At 35.9% G+C, this 21,301-nt stretch overlaps 1 protein-coding gene across 1 annotated transcript in view; it reads left to right on the forward strand.

Moving 5' to 3' along the window:
- ITGB3BP (integrin subunit beta 3 binding protein) overlaps nucleotides 1–21,301 on the forward strand; it is a 57,653-nt gene that overhangs the window by 28,383 nt on the left and 7,969 nt on the right. Inside the window, exons 5-7 of the mRNA XM_081305686.1 lie at nucleotides 16,274–16,352; nucleotides 16,781–16,874; nucleotides 17,643–17,699. Coding sequence (XP_081161812.1) covers nucleotides 16,274–16,352; nucleotides 16,781–16,874; nucleotides 17,643–17,699 — 230 coding nt within the window. The remainder of the gene's footprint in view (nucleotides 1–16,273; nucleotides 16,353–16,780; nucleotides 16,875–17,642; nucleotides 17,700–21,301) is intronic.

Genomic DNA, 21,301 nt, shown 5'->3' on the forward strand with positions numbered 1-21,301 from the left:
TATAATAGGAATGCCATTTTATTATGAGAACTTCTTTGGTACAACAGTTGATACCATATCTTCCTCTCCAAGTCAGTCTGTTCAGATAAAAAGAGGTCCTTTAAAGATGTTCCATAACATTAGATGAAAATTAAGGAAGTAAGATGTTTTAAAGAATAATGTTATTTAGATGGGTTACTCTATATATGTTCCTTTTTCTACAAGAGGTTTTTGTTTGTTTGTTTGTTTTTTGCCTAAATATCTGATATCTCCCATAAAAGATACCATTAGTCAATTGACTAATAATGTGGGGGAAATTGGATCTGGACTCTCACCTCATACTACACGTAAAAATCAATTCTGGATGCATTGTAGGTATGAATATGAAAGGTACAAAGAGTAAAAATTTTAGAGGAAAATGTAAGACAGCTTTTCATGAGAAAATTGATAAATTGCACTATTTTAAAACTTCTTTTCATAAAAAGAAACTCACTGGTAATTTTAAAATTACTCTTCATCCCATTCTAGTAATGTGGCCCTTTATTGCCAGACTACAAAATTTCAACATGACTTCACTCCCTGGACTGTTGATTTTATCCAGGGGTGGGCATCTAGCCTATACCCACTCACAAAACCCAGTCAATTAGTTATTCTGCAGGATTTATAGAGTTGGAAGAAGGAAGAGTGTAACTGTTTCTCAGATAATGATCTTCAAGCAAAGCTGTTAGTGGGAGCCATGTTCTTCACCACATAGAAGAAACAGGTTTGCAAGAGTGTGTCAGAAAGAAGCCATAACCGGAGACAAGAGAAGTGAGAGAGTTCCATTTGTCTTTTCATTTCTTCTAGTTATCCTGAAGCCTTGGTGAATCTTATTATTTGGGAGATACACTAGTATTCCTCCCATAAATCCCTTTTTTTGCCTTAAAGTTAAATAGGTCTATATTGAGTCTTTTACTGCCAAAAGAAGTTTAATACATTAGATTACTTCAGGGTTTCTCAACCTAAACACTATTGACATTTGGGTTGGGTAATTCTTTGTGGTAGAGGCTGTCCTATGCATTATGGGATGTGCACCAGCATCCCTCTCATCAGTATTTGTCATAATTAAAGTGTCTCTAGACTCTACCACGCGGCCTGCGCAGTGGTTTCATTAATGAGGTTCTGGCATTAAGTTAGTTAGAAGAGATCAAAATAAAACACACAGACAGTACCTTATTTTATATTGCTAGGTCCGAGACGGCTCGCCTCCCTGGCTCCCGCCTCAAGCCGCCCAGCAGAGCAGCGAGGATTACTCTGGGCTAGCAGGAGAGAGAGAGAGCGAACACGCCGGGGAGTAGCCTTTTATTTGGGGGGACAAGAGATTCAGGGGAGAATTCCATCCAATGAAGGTTGAGGGGGGGCTGCACTCCAAGGTCAGGGTCAGTGATTGGGTCTCCAGGGTCAGTGGTTACGCACACCCCCACACGGATGGGCTCTCTCATCAGGAAAGGGTCGGGATAACTCCGACACAGCCAGAGTGCCTCAGGCCCTTAACGGGAGTCACCCAATCACGTGTCAGAATGGCTCCCCACATATTCCCCCTTTCTATTCTTAACAATGAGGCGGCGGTTCACTCTCTGGAGTCCCCAGATTCTTGATTGGAAGACTCGCCATCCTATAGTTACAATACAAAAGAGAATTAACAGCAAAGAGAATAATCCAATAAGGTATCAAGCGGAGTGTTTAAGAATATTTCCAGGGTTGAATCCATTTAACTCCTTCAATATTTGGTTAGCCAAGGAAGAAGGATCTGAAAAATCAGCTCTATTATTCTGAATGTCTTGGATATGGTGATGAAGTTCCAGAATATCCAAGCTATTATTACTATTTTGCCAAATACCTAATAAATGGTTTTTAACCTTCTCCCAATCCCAGAGAGAAGCATTGTACTTGGCAGCTGTAACACATACATACTTATAATTAGCATGGCATTTAAGCCTTTCCTTAAATTTTAAGGCTGAAAGTTCATTACCAATGTTTATAACAGTCGCCTCTAAGGCGTTTAACTTAGTCTCAATCCTTTCATCAATATTTACTTGATTATGCAGAGCCTTGGAAGTATTTTGAGCTAAATTATTAAGAAATTTTGCATGCTGAATATTCTGAGACAATGTCAGAGATGCAGAGACAGTTGAGGCAATAAATGGGACTAGTGCTAAGACACCAACAATTATGACTCCAATAGCACGTTTAGGTCTTGTTAGCTGGGCATGAATCTGCTGTAAGACTTGTAAACCAGCATCAGCATACCATGGCTCTGAAATATTAGCAGGTAATAAAACAAAAGAGAGCTGATGAAGTATCAGCACTCCTTTTCCTCCATTATACCTAGAAATACAATTAGTTAGGTTGCACTTATTACAAGTAACAAAATATCTGTCATCTATCCATTTAACTTTTACATTTCCAATAATTAAAACATAAGGAGATTGGACACAGGCTCTTAGGCCATAGCAAGATCCCTCTTTACAGTTCTTGCCGACAAATTTTGGTAAAGGTTTATCTGTAAAATGTAAATATTCTGAGGCAGCAATTAAATGCCAAATATCTTTTTGAATACCTCCTTCACTATAAGTCAAAATATTACTAACAAATCCTGCAGGTGTCATAGCAGAATTTCTTCGTAATTGTCTCTTATCAATTTTTGGAGACCAGTCTAAAATATACCCACCAGCTTTAGACACCTTATGTTGTACAGGAAAGGTATTTACATAATCCATCCATTTAGGAAAGGTGCCAATTTCAATTATAGAACTATTTGGACAGTGGGGTACCGGTGGAGGTTTTGCAGAAATGACTGGCTTGTTATGGGAAAGTCCCATCTTAATTACTGATCTAGTATTAGGTTTTAAGTCTCCATAAATAGAATTATTTGTCAGTCTAGGTTTACCAATCGCTGTCTTTTCTTCAAATGATACTTTCAGACAGCCAGCATGTTTATCATGTGACCAACATAAAGGCAATTGGGCACTGTAGCCAGAATAATTAAATCTAGTCACATGATTGGGAGTAATATGAGTATCTGTAAATCCTCCCATCATGAATGAGTCATTAGTAAATACTGGAATAGATTCTCCAGTCCACACAGCTGGGTGTACCAGGGGTGGATCTGGGAAATATGTCCAATAAGTGTCTACTTGATTCCCTTTTACCTGACAGCCCAGTAGGGCAATTACTGTCGCTACCATCAAGACTGGTGTCCTGTTCTTTCCTAGGCGTCGAAGTATTTGGGAGGCCTGGGTTGTCAGTTTCTTCACATCTTTCCATGAAATCAGCTTCTCGGCTGGTTCAATCTGGTTTTTCTTCATCTTTTTCCGATATCTCCTCCTTCTGGGTTGTGGCTCCTCCGGGTCGATCCTCAGTCGCTTGAGTCTGGGTTCTATTTCCTCCATGTCTGATAGCACGTTCAGGCACCCAAATAGGACGAAAAGCACCTTCTGGAAAAATACAAGCATGCCCTCGGCCCCATGTTATTACCGGATCCGGCCCCTTCCATTGACCAGTCTGTAAATCTTTCCACAGAACTCTGCCTAAAGGGCCTGTCACTGAGGGAGACATTTGCCTCTCAGCAGCAGTGTGACCTTCTGCGTCACAGTTTAAAAAATTTAAAACAAACAAGGCATGATTAAGGCTATTTTGGGGAGTCATTATCTTATTCCCCCTTTTCAATTTTTGTAATTGAAGCTTAATAGATAAATGAGCTCGTTCTACAATGGCTTGACCTTGGGGGTTATAAGGAATTTCTGTTTTATGATTAATTTGAAACTCTTGGCAAAATTGTTGAAAAGAAGAGCTTACATAAGGTGGAGCATTATCTGTTTTAATCTGCATAGGGCACCCTAAAACGGAAAAAGCTGCTAAGCAATGAGAAATTACATGTTGAGTATTTTCCTTAGTACGTGCTGTGGCAAAAATAAATCTAGAATAAGTGTCCACTATGACATGCACATAACATTGTTTACCAAATTGAGGAATATGAGTTACATCCATTTGCCATATCTGATTTGGTTTTAATCCACGGGGATATACCCCTGATGGCAGAGATGGAGTGTGAATAACACACTTAGGGCATTGGCTTACAATCTGACGAGCTTGTTCTCTGGTAATACTAAATTTTTTACATAAGCTAGAAGCATTTTGATGATGCAAGGAATGGGAAGCTAGTGCACAGTCATACGAAGACATCTGTTGACAAAAAGCTACTAATTTATCAATTTTATCATTACCTGTAACCAAAGGTCCGGGAAGGTCAGTATGCGCACGGATATGTCCAATGAAACATGGGTATTTTCGCATTAGCACTGTCTTTTGTAAATTATGAAATAATTCAAATAACTCCTGTGATGAAGTAAAGCCAATAACTGAGGTTTCAATATTTTTGGTAACTCCGACTGCATATAAGCTGTCAGAATAGATATTAATAGGCTCATTTGAAAAATAATCTAAGGCACAAATCAGAGCTTGGAGCTCTGCCCTTTGAGCAGAAGTATAAGAAGTTTGTATTACCTCTGTGTGAACACGGCTGAAGAAACCTGCCTTACCAGAGTTGGAACCATCCGTGAACACCGATAAAGCTCCCTCTATTGGATGAGAACGTACAATCTTTGGAAAAATAAGTGATGTTAATGATGCAAATTGTATAATCTTATCACGAGGATAATGGCTATCTATCTGCCCAGGAAAATCTGCAAAAGCTATCTGCCAGGAGCTGGAAGTTTGAAAAAGCCAATTAGTCTGTTGAACAGAAAATGGAATAATTATGATATCAGGCTCAGATCCAATTAATTGTAAAATCCTAGTCCTACCCTTAATTACTAATTGAGCTATAGAATCATGAAAAGGAATTAATGTTCTTTGAGGGGAGTGAGATAAATAGATCCATTCAATAACTCCTAATCTTTGCCATATGGCTCCTGTTGGGGTATGTTCAGTTGGAAATATTAATAAATACATTATTTCTTTAGGATCTATTCTAGTAAGCTGTGCGTTTTTAATTGCAATTTCCACTTTCCTTAAGGCTGCTTTGGCCTCCAAAGTTAGTTGACATGGAGAGGTTGGAGAAGGATTTCCTTGTAATATCTGAAATAAAGGACTTAACTCAGAAGTAGTTAACTTTAAAGATGGTCTTAGCCAGTTAATATCTCCTAATAATTTTTGAAAATCATTAAGGGTACGTAACTCCTTAACTCTTATCTGAAGATTTTGAGGACGGATTGTACTCCCTTGAATTATCTGACCTAGATATTGAAAAGGAGATACCTTTTGAATTTTTTGAGGAGCTATACTTAAAGCCATTGTTGTAAGTGAAGTCTCTAACTGAGTAAAAATTTTTGAAAGTACTTCTGGATTAATATGAGCCAATAGTATATCATCCATAAAATGAATAATATAGGCATCAGGGAACCTATTTCTAATGGGATCTATTGCCTGGTCAACATGTTTTTGGCACAGTGTAGGGCTATTACGCATTCCCTGAGGAAGCACCTTCCAACAGTATCTTTTAACAGGTTCCTTAAAATTAATTGTTGGGACAGTGAAAGCAAATTTTTTACAATCTTTAGGATGTAACCTTATAGAGAAAAAACAGTCTTTTAAATCTATTACCATCAAGCTATAATCTAAAGGAATGGCTGTGGGGGAGGGAAGTCCTGGCTGTAATGATCCCATAGGCTGAAATATCTCTCTTAAAAGCCTTGAAAATCATTAGGGGTTTGTACGGAAACTGTGGTTCCGCTCCGGTAAAATTAAAGATGGCGGCCCCCATGGTCGGCATGGAAACTGTTTGTTTTGCTCCGGTAAATCTAAAGATGGCGGCCCCCATGGCCGGCGCGATGACGTCACATTGTGCGACCTCCCCTGGAATTCCCGGGCTCCCGCCAGGAGGAAATGCCGGCGGTGAGAAAGCGGGCTGATCCGCGTTATTTGAATCCTCTGCATGGGGCTGCGAGTCTAAGTTCACATTTCTAACCTTGGTCCTTAGTGCCTTTGTTTTCAAACGAAAGGAAATTAACTTAGCCTCAGGCTGATTTTCCATTTGAATAGACTTAACAGCTCCTTGAATGCCTTTCAAAAGGTCTTCAGGGGGTCTTGAATTCTGGCCCCTATTTTTAAAAAGACAAACTTTTTTCCTTCTTAATTTCTCCCAAGTAAGTAAATTTGGAGACTCTTGGTCACAAAACCAAGGACAATATTCACCTACAATCTTTAAGAATTGTAGTAACTGAGCTTTCTTTATCTGTTTTCCTTTCTGATTAATTATACTGTCTAAAATAGTTAGATACATTTCCTTATCTGAAGAAGTAGAATTTCCCATTTTAAGTAAATTAACGTCTCTTTCCTTCAATATCTCCCTGTACTTTTGTGACCCAAATGTCACCTCTTCCTTATTTTTCTCTTCATTCCTTATCTTCCTTTCTCTTTATCTCTTTATTTCTTTATTCCTTATTTTCTCTTTATATTCTTTCCCTTAATCTTTTTAGCGCACGCTCCCACTCAATCTAACTAATTCAGAATGCCCCCCTCGTGGGCGCCAATTCTACCACGCGGCCTGCGCAGTGGTTTCATTAATGAGGTTCTGGCATTAAGTTAGTTAGAAGAGATCAAAATAAAACACACAGACAGTACCTTATTTTATATTGCTAGGTCCGAGACGGCTCGCCTCCCTGGCTCCCGCCTCAAGCTGCCCAGCAGGGCAGCGAGGATTACTCTGGGCTAGCAGGAGAGAGAGAGAGCGAACACGCCGGGGAGTAGCCTTTTATTTGGGGGGACAAGAGATTCAGGGGAGAATTCCATCCAATGGAGGTTGAGGGGGGGCTGCACTCCAAGGTCAGGGTCAGTGATTGGGTCTCCAGGGTCAGTGGTTATGCACACCCCCACACGGATGGGCTCTCTCATCAGGAAAGGGTCGGGATAACTCCGACACAGCCAGAGTGCCTCAGGCCCTTAACGGGAGTCACCCAATCACGTGTCAGAATGGCTCCCCACACTAGACATTGCCAGATGTTCCCTAGAGAGCCACATAGTCCCCTGTTGAAGATTATTGGGTTACTTAAATTCTTGAGTCCTATTCAACTTGTGATTTTCAGCATTTTCCCAAACATATTTAATGACTGTTCAAATCCCGTCTCCCCACCCCTTTTCACAGAATTTTGAGTAGCTCATGGAATTAAAAGTGTGGGGAAAAGTGGATTATTTAAACTATTACTTGATACTATCAACAAAACATGTATAAATGTCTCTTAGGCTTGGTTACTTCTGATGCTTGGTTTTTTCGTAGGTCTTTGATACGTACAGTACAAGAAAGATAGGTCTCAGTTTATGATCTCCAGATTAGTAATGATCAAATTTTGAGAAAACAAATTAAATGATGCTTTATACTTTTATTCAACAAATATATATTGTATATTGATGCCAAATATTGTGCCAGGTGCTAGGGCTACACAGATTAATAAAATCTGTTTTGTTCCTTGAGGAGCTTATTTTCTAGAATGGAAAGTATACACATAAATAAATTATTAGAATAACATGTGGTGTTATGATGGCCAGCAGCAAGACTTTTAGATATATCTAGCTAGTTCTTCAATAAAACCAGATCTTTGAACTATAATTTAGAAAGTTAGGGTGCTTTTTTAAAATATTTATTCTTAAGTTTTAGGTGGACATAGTATCTTTAATTTACATTTATGTGGTGCTGAGGATCGAACCCAGTGCCTCATGCATGCTAGGTGAGCACTCTACCACTGAGCCACACCCCAGCCCAGTTAGGGTGCTTCTAAAATACATTCTTAGTCACTCAGAATAGAATCATCTATTTTCTGATGGGAGAACTCAGTAAATGGTTCTGATGAAAGTAAAGAAAAATGACATCAAAATAAGTTTCTAAGTAAATTTATTTTTGAAGGCTAATAATTATTCATAGTACTTCTGTATAAGAGTATTGTCTTACAATAAAATTAAAATTATTTGAAGAATTCCAGTTATTGCATAGTGGTTGCACAGTGGTGATTTTCAAACTCCGTCATTCCTACATTTATTAGTTGGCCTTTCGCTAATTGGCCTTAGATTCATGGGTTCATAGTGATACAGGTTTTTTGTTGTTGTTGTTCCTTTTCCCCTTTTCATATTTCTATCTATTCTCAAACAAATCTGTCTTCTAAGAACAGCAAAATATTTGCACATTTGCTTAACCCTACAACACACAAAATAGTTCCAGAACTCCTATATTTGTGGCACTGCCAAAACCAAACTTTCTAAGCATTCAACATTTATTTGTGGGCTTTTTTAAATTTTATTTTTTAGTTGTACTTGGACACAATACCTTTATTTTATTTATTTATTTTTGTGTGGTGCTAAGGATCAAACCCAGGGCCTCGCACATACAAGGTGAGTGCTCTACTGCTGATCCACAACCCCAGCCCCTGTTTGTGGGCTTTTTTGACTTTAAATTAGCGATATATAGTCAAATCACTTCATTCAAAAATTGCTTGCAAGGCTGGGGATGTGGCTCTGTATTAACTTGGAGAATTTTAAATGTTGAAGTCTCCCAAAAGGAAAACACAGTTGTGTGTTCTAGATTTTTTATTATTATTATTTTTTAGAAACAAGCAGTTAGTGGCATGTCAATACAGCCCATTTGTAAACAAACACCTACACATTAATATTTTATGTGAACTTCTATAGTCTTTATGTTTTGCAAGGAAAATATATAATTTACTGCCATTGGTTTGTCTTTTCCTTGCCAATTTGCTGCTGTTGCTGGCACTGCTGTGAAAACATAATAATGATGACTATCCTTCTGTAAGGTTTATTTTCATTAAACTTTATTTTCAGATAATTACAGATTCACAAGCCATTGTGAGAAGTAAAACAGAGATAATGTGTTTCCTTTTCCCAGTTTCCTGACATAACATCTTATAAAACTCTAGTACATATCACAATCAGGAAATTGGCATTGACATGATACACTAGTCTTACTCAGATTGCCTCAGTTTTACATAAACTCATTTGTGTGTGTATTTAGTTCTGTACAGTTTCATAACATGTCGGTTATTGTATCCACCATCACAATCAAGATACAGAACAGTTCTAGTACCACAAGAATCCCTCCTGTTTTTCAGGACTTACTTTTAATCTCTGTTTTATTCACTTGTAAGCAGAAGAATATCTTTTTTAGGTGTATTTTTTTTTTTTTTGTATTTGTGCTAATCCAAATAAAACCTTTAAAATAGTAAGGAGTTATGCCAGTACTGATTTTTGGTTAGTGTTGCTTCTTTGGGGGAGGGTCCTAGGAATTGAACTTGGACACTTGCCCACTGAGCCACATCCCCAGCCCTATTTTGTATTTTATTTAGGAGACAGGGTCTCACTGAGTTGCTTAGTGCCTCGCTTTTTTTTTTATTAGTTGTTCAAAACATTACAAAGTTCTTGACATATCATATTTCATACATTTGATTCAAGCGGATTATGAACTCCCATTTTTACCCTATATACATAATGCAGATTCACATCGGTTACACATCCACTTTTTTACCTACTGCCATACTAGTGTATGTTGTATTCTGCTGCCTTTCCTAACCTCTACTATCCCCCCTCCTCTCCCCTTCCCTCCTCTCCCATCCCCTCCCTTCCCGTCTTCTCTCCCTACCCCATCTACTGTAATTCATTTCTCTCTCTTGTTTTTTTTTCCCCCTTTCCCCTCACTTCCTCTTAAATGTAATTTTGTGTAACAATGAGGGTCTCCTTCCTTTACCATGCAATTTCCCTTCTCTCTCTCTTTCCCTCCCCCCTCTCATCCCTGTTTAGTGGTGATCTTCTCATGTTCTTCCTCTCTATTCTGTTCTTAGTTGCTCTCCTTATATCAAAGAAGACATTTGTAGTGCCTCGCTTTTTACTGAGGCTAGCTTTGAACTTTCAATCCTCCTGCCTCAGCCTCCCAAGCCTCTGGGATTACAAGTGTTTCTGCAGCGCCCGGCTGTTATACCTATTTTTAATGTAGTCAGCTTAATTGTGACAAGTAATCACTGGTTGGTATTCTGAGTTTCTCTTCACTGAATTTTAAGTATTTAATCATTCAACAGGAATATTGACTTATAGATCACTTTCTGCATAAATGAGGGTCTTAAGGAATAAGTTAGTTGAGAATGTTATCAAAACTTAGGATAAAAACATAGTTATGCCTGAATTCTTAGGTAAGCAAAGGCTAAGAGGCAACCAATGTTTAAAAGAGACTTGTTTTCAACTGTTTAAAATTTTTGACATGGAGGATTTAAAGGCCTAAGATCAGAAACAAGGGCTGGGGTTGTAGCTCAGTGGTAGAGCGCTCATCTAGCACATGCGAGGCCCTGGGTTCGATCCTCAGCACCACATAAAAATAAATAAAATAAAGGTATTGTGTCCAACTACACCTAAAAAAATAAGTTTAATAAAAAAGGATCAGAAACAAAACAAGGACACCCACTTTGGACACTGGTATTCAATATCATACTGGAAATTCTAGCCAGAGCAATTAGATAGGTAGGAGATGAGGAATAAAGGGGGGAAGTAAAGAAAGGAGAAAGGAAGGGCATATAAATTGGAAAGGAAGAATTAAAATTATTTCTCTTTGCAAATGACATGATCCAATATGTAGGAAAGCATGAAGAATGCACAAGAAGATACTTACTGGCTAACAAACTATATCAGCAAAATTTCAAGATAAAAGAACAACACAGAAAAATTTCTATACACTGTAATGAACAATTTGAAAAGGAAATTAGGAAGCACTTCCATTTACAGTATCATCTGAAAGGAAAAAAATATCTAGGTAAAAACTTGTACACTGAAAATTACAGATAATATGGATAGATATATGTGGATGCTGATCCATAATAGATAATTATAGATTCACAAGCCATTGTGAGAAGTAAAACAGATCATGTGTTTCCTTTTCCCAGTTTCCTGTCATACATCTTACAAAACTCTTAATACATTATCACAACCAGGAAATTGGCGTTGATATGATACACTAATCTGACTCAGATTTCCTCAGTTTCTATGGATCAGCATCCACAAATCAGAGAAAACATTTGGGTTTTGGGGATTGGTTTATTTTACTTAGCATGATATCCTCTATCTCCATCCATTTTCCTACAAATGCCATAATTTCAATCTTCTTTAAGGCTGAGTAATATTCCATTGTGCATATATACCACATTTTCTTTATATAAAATGACCAATAAGCACATGAAAAGATGTTGTACATCATTAATCATTAAAAGAATGCAAATTGAAATCACAGTGAGATGCCACTTTATACATACTCTGATGGCTGTTTACACAAACAAACAATGGAAAATAATAAATGTGGCAAGGGTGTGGAGAAATTAGAAAATAGTCTCACAGATCCTCAAAAAATTAAATAGGTTGGATGTGGTGGCACATGCCTATTATCCCAGTGGTTCAGGAAGCTGAGGCAGGAGGAGCACAAGGTCAATGCTGGCCCCAACAACTTATGCCGTAAGCAACTTACTGAGACTCTGTCTCAAAATTTAAAAAGTAAAAATAAAAAGGCTGCGGATGTAGCTCAGTGGTTAAGCATCCCTGGATTCAATCCCCAGTACCAAAATCAGTTTTAATTCTTTGGTATATGCCTCATCCACCAAAACAGAAAACTATGATTCAGACAGATATTTGTTCATTTAGGCATTTTTCACAGTACCCAATAGGTAAAAACAATCCAAATGTTTATCACTGGATGAATGGATAGACAAAATATGATATGTACATGCAATGAAATATTGTTCATCATTAAAAGGATTGAACTCCTGAAACATGCTACAACATGGGTGAATTTTGCAAATGTGCAGAGACATAAGGACAAATTTTGTAAGTTTCCAATTATATGTAATATTTAGACTAGACAAATTCAGAGACAGGAAGTATACTATAAATTAAGAGAGGCTGGTTGGGATGGACAAAGGGAGTTACTGCTTAATGGTTACAGAGTTTTTTTAAGTGAGTGCCTTGAACTCAGAAAGCACTTTAAAAAAAATGTTAGCTCCAAATACATCTTAGGAATTTTAAAAAGGAAAATAACTGTTTTATTTTGGACCTGGAATGTCCCTAAAAGCTCATGTGGTTTTTACCAATATAGTCTCCAATGCCTCAAGGTTCAGAGGAGAGCAATGATTGGATGGATCATGAGAGCTTTCACACTGATTAATCCATTGATACCTCAGTGGACTACTGGGGGGTGGGACCTAGTTGGAGGAAGTAGGTCACTGGGGTCATGCCCTGAAAGGGTTTGTCTGCCACCCCTTCCTCTCTCTGCTTTCCCTGACTGCCCTGAGCTGAATTGCTTTCTTCTACCACACCTTTCCACCATGATGTTCTGCCTCTCCTCAAGCCGAGACTAGTTGAGCTGGCTGACCAGAAACAGAATACTTTGAAACTGTGAGCCAAAACAAACTTTTCCTCCTTTAAGTTGTTCTTGTCAGGTGTTTGGTCATGGTGACACAAAGCTAACACAATGATGAAACAATTTAAAGCTTAGAATGGAAAATAATTGAAAATGCTCAAGATAGGGAAAACATAGAACTGAAATAGAATGGTAGTTTTAAAAATCAAGTTATAGGCTGGCATTGTGGCTTATGCTTGTAACCCAACTTCTTGGGAAGCTGAGGAGGAAGGATCAGAAGTTAAAGGCTACCCCTGGGCAACTTAGTGAGATCCTGTCTTCCAGAAATTTTAAAAGGGATAGGGCTCAAAAGTAGAGTGCTTGCCTAGTATGAATGAAGGCCTGAGTTCCATACACAGTATCACCAAAAAAGAAAGAAAAAGTCAAGTTACACATGACTTGAGAATTTCTTCAGAAATTTAATAAAGAACTAAAAGCATAAGTAATGGTTACATCCAGTGCCTCTCATGGCTTTTATTTGGCTGAAGAATCTAATTTCAGTGCACTTAATAATAAGAACTTTCTCTGAAGAAAATGACAGAATTCTGGATTTTAATTTTTGACATATGGCTTTCTCAGGAGAAAAGAAGATATTCACAGTTGACATACCATAAGAATCTACCCTGAGCAGTCTGACAAATATGTCAAGTCTTAAGACAACTTTTTAGTGTACCAAACCAATTGGATCATAAGTTTCTTTTGTTTCTTTTTTTAGCCAGGGATTGAACCCTAGGAGCACTTTTACACTGAGCCACATCCCTGGCCCCTTTTTATATTTTATTTAGCGACAGGGTCTCATTGAATTAGGGCCTCGTTAAGTTGCTGAGGCTGGCTTTGAACTTGCAATTCTCTTGCCTCATCCTCCCCAGGAGGATTATAAGCATGTAATATTGGGATTACATGCATGTGCCACCATATGTGACCATAATTTCTTTTTAAAGTATCATAAGGACCAATCCAGACTCTTTTGAATTACGAGATGCTAAAAATGAATACTTTGGGATCTTTATAATTGTTTGTTAAAATATTAGGTGTCATAAAGCTGGCAGCAGTCACTAACTATCTGGACGATGCACTCCTATCAATATCTGAACAGTTTAAAGTATCATTTTAAGATGAATAATTTGATCCAGTTCAGCCAGAGGCAAACCTATTTAAGAATGGAATAGTGTTCTGCAAGAATGACACCCCCTGATGACACTATTATTCTCCAACTTGAAAGGGAGAGCAACAGTAACTTTGAAATGTTATACTACAATAAATAGGTTCTGTAGGCAGTTGAAAAAATGTAAAAGATTGTTAGTTTTCAAAAATAAATAAATGTTTGAAGATCATTGAGATGATACTGAAGAGTGACTCTTAAGCAAACAGTAATGCTGTCACAGTACAGTGAATTAGAATTGAATCATACTTTGAAAATATAAAAAAAAATATCAGTAAGCAGTGAATATCTGGTTATCACAAGTGGTAATAACTATGATTATAAGAAGACCATTTTGTGTAGGGTGAAGAAGTAGTCACCCTTACTTCCCCCCCAAATTTGCTCAGCAAGCAGTTTATCTCCAAAGTTTATGAAGGCTTTTCTACTTAGAAGACGGGGAAAAGAACATACATACTGCATTTCTCAGATTTAACAGATGAATGACAGTTATAAAACCATTCCAGGAATTTGGTTGCCATTGATGTAGAAAGAGTTGACTTCCTCTAGGAAGAAGCAAAGGGAATAAGAGGAGAGGAAAGGAAATTAAAATAAGAGATCTACTAGGCCACTTGATCCTGCAGTGGAGAAACTTGTCCCTGAAAAAGCAGTTTAGACATATCAAGTATGTCTTGAAAAGAACTCCTCTAGATCATTGAAACTCAGTCCATGCAGTTCAAGGTTGTCAAAACAGTTTGCTTGGCCTGGCTCCTCAGTGATTGTCTTAATTTGGTATAGTGTTAGGAGATCCTTTTGGGGATGCTACATTGCACAAGTCCAGCAGGATCCAACTCTTCCTACACAGTTCCCTAAAGGTCAACAAGGAGTACCACCTGTTAAGATATGGTGTGTGTGGAAGGACTGTGTGGAAGAGTTTTGCCGCTCCAGTTTCCCCAGGAAAGGAATATGAGATACAAGGATTCCTTCCTGTAGCAAAGTAGCTTACTTACCTCTGCTTTGCACTCCAGGGCACGTAGTAGGTTTTGACATCCTATAGGAGAACCTGGAGGTATCCAGTCTGAGTGGGAGTCATATAATTCCACTTGCTCCTTAGAAAAGGCAGGAATCCCATTGTGATCCTTCTCTCAAACTAAGCTTCCAGTATTTAGCAATTGGGTCCTCAGACTAATTATTTTTAATTGAAATCCATAGATTTTTTCCATACATTTTTTAAAGGTAAAAAAATCACACATAATTCTACTACCCTCTTATAATCTTCTGCTTCTGCAATGTTGTCTTATCTCTATTCCTTATTTGAATATATAGATTATGAACGTACCCAATGTGTATGAAAATTTTAACCTATACTGTTTGTCTTGAATAACAAAAATTTTAATGGAAAACACTTATGTAATCTTGATAAGTATTTAAATAAAGTGCTCGGTTTCTCATAAAAGCAGTAGTATGATTTGTGCTCTGTGAAACAGGAGTCACTAGCCAAATGGCTAATGAGTTCTTTAAATATGGCAAGTCTCAAATGAGATGTACTATGAATATAAAATAGACAAAAAATACAAAATGTCTATTTTTTATATTGAACACATGTTGAAGTAATATACGATGTATTGAATTACAGAAAATACTAAAATTAAGTTCACCTATTTTTATTCCTTTTAATGTGGCTACTAAAATTCTAAATTACATATATGGCTTGCATTGTATTTCTATTATACTATGTTGATATAGACTATCATATACAGCTCTGGGATTTTAAAATTGGAAAAGATTCTAAAATTGCCATGATAAGGGAATGGTTGAATCATCTTTAGTGTGTTTACTAGATAGACTATTATATAGCCTTTAAAATTACAGACATTTGGACTATGTGGAAGAAAAAATATGTGTGATGTTCTATCAAAGCACAATTTATGCCAGGCATGCCATAATTCCAGCGGCTCAGGAGGTTGAGGCAGGAGGATTGCAAGTTCAAAGCAAGCCTCAGCAAAAGCGAGATGCTGAGCAACTCAGTGAGACCCTGTCTCTAAATAAAATACAAAATAGGGCTGGGGATGTGGCTTAGTGGTTGAGTGCCCCTGAGTTCAACCCCCATGATAAGGGAATGGTACCCAGAAAAAGAAAAAGAAAGAAGGAAAGCACAATTTAAACTTACAAAAAACATTTTTTAATCTAGAAGAATTTTTCCAAAATACAAACTAGAAATATGTTCAGAAGGTAGGATTATAGGAGGATTTTTTTCTTTTTTCCTTTATTTTCAAATTTAAAAATTGCCTTCATATATTTTTCACAGTGAAAGATATAAGCTATAAAACCTAATTTGTTATAAGTCACTGGATAACACTTCTTCATAAACTCAGATCAAGGTAAATAAGTGAACCCAATGTGTTAGTGTTCACAAGTTATTATGGGAAAAGGAACAAGCCTATGTCTTCTCTTCCATGGTTCAGTGAGGAGAGTGAAACTCCAAAGGGATAGTTGATAATGTATATTGTGTTTGTAACAGAATGAAGAATGAAAGAGGAACATTTACTTCTTTTACCACTTTGAAAGCTAAAGAACAAATTAGAAAACTGAATCTTAAGTTTCTTTAAATAGAATTAAAGCTCTGAAAATAATGTACTGCATTTAAATACTTACTCTTGCTAAATAATTTTTTTCACTCATAGATTCATGGTGTTGCTATCTAAAGTTGAGACATCATCAGAAGAAATCATGGAAATAATGAAAAATTTAAATAATATAAAGGTTTGCCCTTTTTTTTTTTGCATAGAATTTTTCACACTTCTGCTACCCCATTTGAAGAAGATAATAGGAAAGAATCCCCAGACTACAGAATCCCATCCAGTAAAGAATTTGCAAAGGATATGTTTAATTTGCTTTTCAAGGGAACTTCTCTGCTTATTTAAAATGACTTAACTATAATATTTTAGTAATTACTTGCTTTCTCACATTTAATAGTAAATTTACAGATGGTTTAATCTTAATTAATGTAGTTTTGTTCATATATTATAAGGCTTACAATAGTTGAACAACTATAAAATGTTAAATTTCCTCACATAGAGTTTAAATTTTTCTAATGAAGGAAACTATATTATATTTTCCATGTCACTTACCATAGAAAATTCACTTATAGAGAATTTTTTTTTAACTCATTTAAAATAACTTGCTTTTAGGCTTTAGAGGGCAATAGAGAGCTTGAAAATCTCATTAGTATCTCCCGTTCATCACGTTTCTTAAAAAGAGAAGTGGAGAAAACCAAAGAACTAGGTAAGAAAAAAAATTTTTTTTAATTTATTTTTTTTAAAAAATAAATGACAGCGGAATGCATTACAATTCTTATTACACGTACACAGCAGTTTTTCATATCTATGGTTGTACATAAAATATGTTGACACCAAAGGTAAGAAAAATTTATGAGTTTTCAGTAATAATTTCAGTAATAATAAGATAAATCTCTTAATTTTTCTCAAATTTAAATTTGATAGACTTCTTTATATATGCACCACTATGGCCATGTGAAAGAAATACTATTTCTTTTATATATAAGACTCCATTTTTCTTTTATTTTGGGGACTACTCTTTAATGTGAAGGAAAAGATTGTTACCTTGGAAATTGCAAGTAGACTTCTTTTATGTGGAGCTCATTTTTAAAAGGAGATATTTAATAAGGCATTGCATTTTGTACTTGATACCTATAGATAGGTATTGTTTTGAATTCTTTTTTCTCGTGAAATTTTTTCTTCCAAGTAATGAGAAATTCTTCACATTTCATTTTAATTCTTTTGCAGGGGTGGGGGGTGCCAGGTACTGGGAATTGAACTCAAGGCACTTGAACACTGAGCCACATCCCCAGCCCTATTTTGTATTTTGTTTAGAGAGGGTCTCACTGAATTGCTTAGCTCCTCGCCATTGCTGAGGCTGGCATTGAACTTGCAAACCTTCTGTCTGAGCCTCCTTAGCTGCTGGGATTATAGGCATCCATTTTAATTCTTAACATGTTTTTTTTTTTTTTTTTTTTTTTTTTTTTTTTTTTAGTGACCAAAATAAGAAAACAAAAGCTGTGTGAAAAGAATTCAGTACTTCCTCACAAAGGTAAAGGGCTGTGTTTTATTGCATAAAGAGATGGTTTTATTTTATTGCATAAAGAGATGCTTTCATCTCATTTCATCAAATAAAACCAATCATTGTGAGTCCCTTTTAGTGTATTCTTAAGACTACGAATCTCGTCTGAAAAACCTTATATTTCATTTAGCAGAAGACCAAGTCCAATAAGATCATCTTCCCTGATGATTCAATTTTTAAATATTCTGAAATAACAGTTTTAAATTTTGTCCTTTTATTAAAATTTCTTTTTCAGAACCCAGTTGGGACAACAATGCATTAATTAGCCCATTTCATCCCATCATCCCAGATGTGAAGCACCTATAAAAACTTTAAATGAGCAACAAATATACCACTTATGGTAACTTTCAAATAATATTTAAATATCTATTATGTTTGCAGAATTAACAACTTAGGACTTAATGAGTTAACATACCAATGTTTTTAATGGTGAATTAGAAAGACATATAAGCATTAAAAGTTACTTTTTAAGCAGTGTCCTGGACACTTTTAAATCATTAATGACATTGTGACATTTGAACTATTATGCCTCTGAGCATTTCACAGTATGGGAAACTCAATTAGAAGTTTGTTTTTTTGTTTATTTCTTTGTTTGTTCTTTTTAGCTATACGTGACAGTAGAATGTATTTTGACATATCATACGTACCTGGAATACTTCTTCTCATTTTTGTGGTTGTACATGATGTACAATATATGACACTGGTCATATATTCATATAAGAATATAGGAAAATCACGTCTGACTCATTCAGCTGTCTTTGCTATTCCTGTCCCCTCATCTTTCCTTCATTCCCCATTGTCTAATTTGGTAATCTGGTGAAGCACCCCCCTTCTAAACCCACCCCCACTCCACCCCTGTTTATTGTGAGTTAGCATCCACATATCAGAGAACATTCAGCCTTTGGTGTTTGGGATTGGCTTATTTACTTAGCATGATAGTCTCAGGTTCTGTCCATTTACCTACAAATGCCATAATTTCATTCTTCTTTATGGCTGAGTAATATTCCATTGTGTGTAAGTACCACATTTTTTGTATCCATTCATCTGTTGAAGGGCACGTAGATTGGTTCCATAGCTTAGCTATTATGAATTGGGCTGCTATAAACATTGATGTAGCCGCATCACTATAGTATGCTGATTTTAAGTCTTTTGGATATATGCCAAGGAGTGGGACAACTGGGTCAAATGGTGGTTCCATTTCAGGTTTTCTGAGGAATCTCAATCCTGCTTTCCAGGGTGGTTGCACCAATTTGCAGTCCCATCAGCAATGTATGAGTGGACCTTTTTCCCACATCCTTGCCAACATTGTTACTTAAATTCTTGATAATTGCCATTCTGACTGAAGTGAGATGAAATCTCAGTATAGTGTTATTTTGCATTTCTCTTTCAATTACAAGTTTTTAAGTTCCCATAAGAAATATATATCTGTACCTCAGGAAGGAAATAATCATGGACTATAAAATATTAAAACCTTTAGACCAACTCTTTAAAAAGAGTGATCATTTTAATATTACTGACATGGATGCTATTCAGTAATCTCTGCAAGTGGAGTTAGGCCTTGACTCACCATATTGTAGTCTGCCATTTTTAATTATCAGTTACTACCATTGATTGAGTACCAGTTTCCAACACTAGGATTAGTATTTCTTTATAGCAACACTGCCAGATAGCTTTTTTCATTTTATCATTATAGACAAGAAACAAACACCAAAAATATTAAGTAACTTGCCCAAAGACACTGCCACTTATGTTACAGAGCAGGAATTCCAACTAAGGATCAGTATGACCTCAGAAACTATGGTCTTTTCATTATTTCATGTTTCTTCCCGAAACAAATGAAATCACCCAGTCATCTCAGCTTCTAGATATAAACTTCATAACTAAAACTGGTTCAACCAAACCAATATGCATTAGAATGTGCCCAGGATTCCAGTCAGATCCAAAGGCCATGACAGACCCTCCAAAGCTCTTGTGGAAAGTGAGTGAAGCAGGCTTTGTGAGCCCTTTCATTAAAGGCATCTAATTTATACTGTGATCCCAAAAATTTAAGAATATTTAGGGTAGCTTTCTAAGAATATGCTTGGAATCTCTCTCCTCGATTAGAATGTATAACTGTTTCAGTCTTTCCTAACTTGACAAGTTTTAGAGAATCATAATGTAAAATTATATTGTTATTGGTTTTTAAAATCTGTAATTCCCTAGAACTCACTAGAATTAGACTCCATATAGTTGTCATTACCAACAGTTTTGAGAAATAAGGAAGGGAAAATACTAGAAAAAAAGTGAATGTAAAGAAATTTTTTCAGAAGTATTCATCTGTCATTAAAACATTTTTCCTTCCAGGGGATAGGTACTTTTGTAATCTTTTTATTCATTATACCTCAGTTCTTGGTGTATTTATGGAAGATCAGCTTTAACTGTTTTCTGTTATTTAGACATTAAGACTAACTTGTCCATTATTAGGTTTTCCCCAAAGGGATGAGTTTTATTCATTCATAAAGGAAATTATATTATTAATCGATGTTTTTGAATTTCTAATAAGTGTTGATTACTTGGAGCTTCAATAAAAACTGAATTTTTTAAATTACATAATACATATTAATAGGTATTTATATATATATATATATTATTTATCACCTTCCATTTGTATTTCTTAGCAAGAGCTACATTAGCTCTGTTATTTCCTGAGGTATTTAAAACTTCACTACCTTTTTGACTAATGTTGAAAAACTATTGCTGCCTGAAAAACAGATAAGTTTATTTTCTTTGTAATTTGAATTTGAGCCATATAGGTTTACTGAGTGCTTTTCCCACCTCTTTTTCTGGTTTCTATCATGTATATTTTTAGTTTGGGGGGTTTTGTTGTTGCTGCTGTTGTTAAAGATGATGTATATACATAAACACAAGCATAGGCACACATACACATAATTTTTTTACTAAGCTAACAACTTTCACCCCTTCCTGTTCATAAATTCATTTTAAGAGAACTTAAAATTTAAAGTGTTTTTTTTTTACATCTTAAACTTGCTTGCTTTATATGTTCCTTATTTTGAGATTTGTCTTTCAGCTTTTATAGAAATGTCTACTTTATTTATTTTACTATATAATTACCAAGAATTCTTTAAATTTTAAAATGATCGAGAATCTTCATAACATTATAAATTATATAAAATAAAAATCAGCCCTTCTAGTAAGTACTGGATTTGCTTCATTTAGATAATCATGAAAATGAGAATAAGCCAATTAATGTTCTACTATCAAAAGCAGGTCACTCAGATTCTTCTTTTTCTCTCTTTTTTTTTTTTTTGGGGTGGGCCAGTCCTTCAGATTCTTATAAAATTCTACTAGAATAATTAAAACATACAATACCAGGAGAATTACAACAATTTTGTTATCATTCCCTCTTCAAATGGGTCTTTTACTTCTACTTGTTTTTTCATTATTACAGGAAGAAGAGTATAATTATATAAATATAATGTTTTAATGACAGATGAAGAAGAGTATAATTATAATACTCTAGTGTTTTAAATAAATAGACATGTTCCTAAGGCTTTATATAACTTATTCAAGAG

The sequence above is a fragment of the Spermophilus citellus genome (assembly GCF_964194105.1).
Source record: "Spermophilus citellus genome assembly, chromosome: 9".
In the NCBI taxonomy this organism is placed as follows: Eukaryota; Metazoa; Chordata; class Mammalia; order Rodentia; family Sciuridae; genus Spermophilus; species Spermophilus citellus.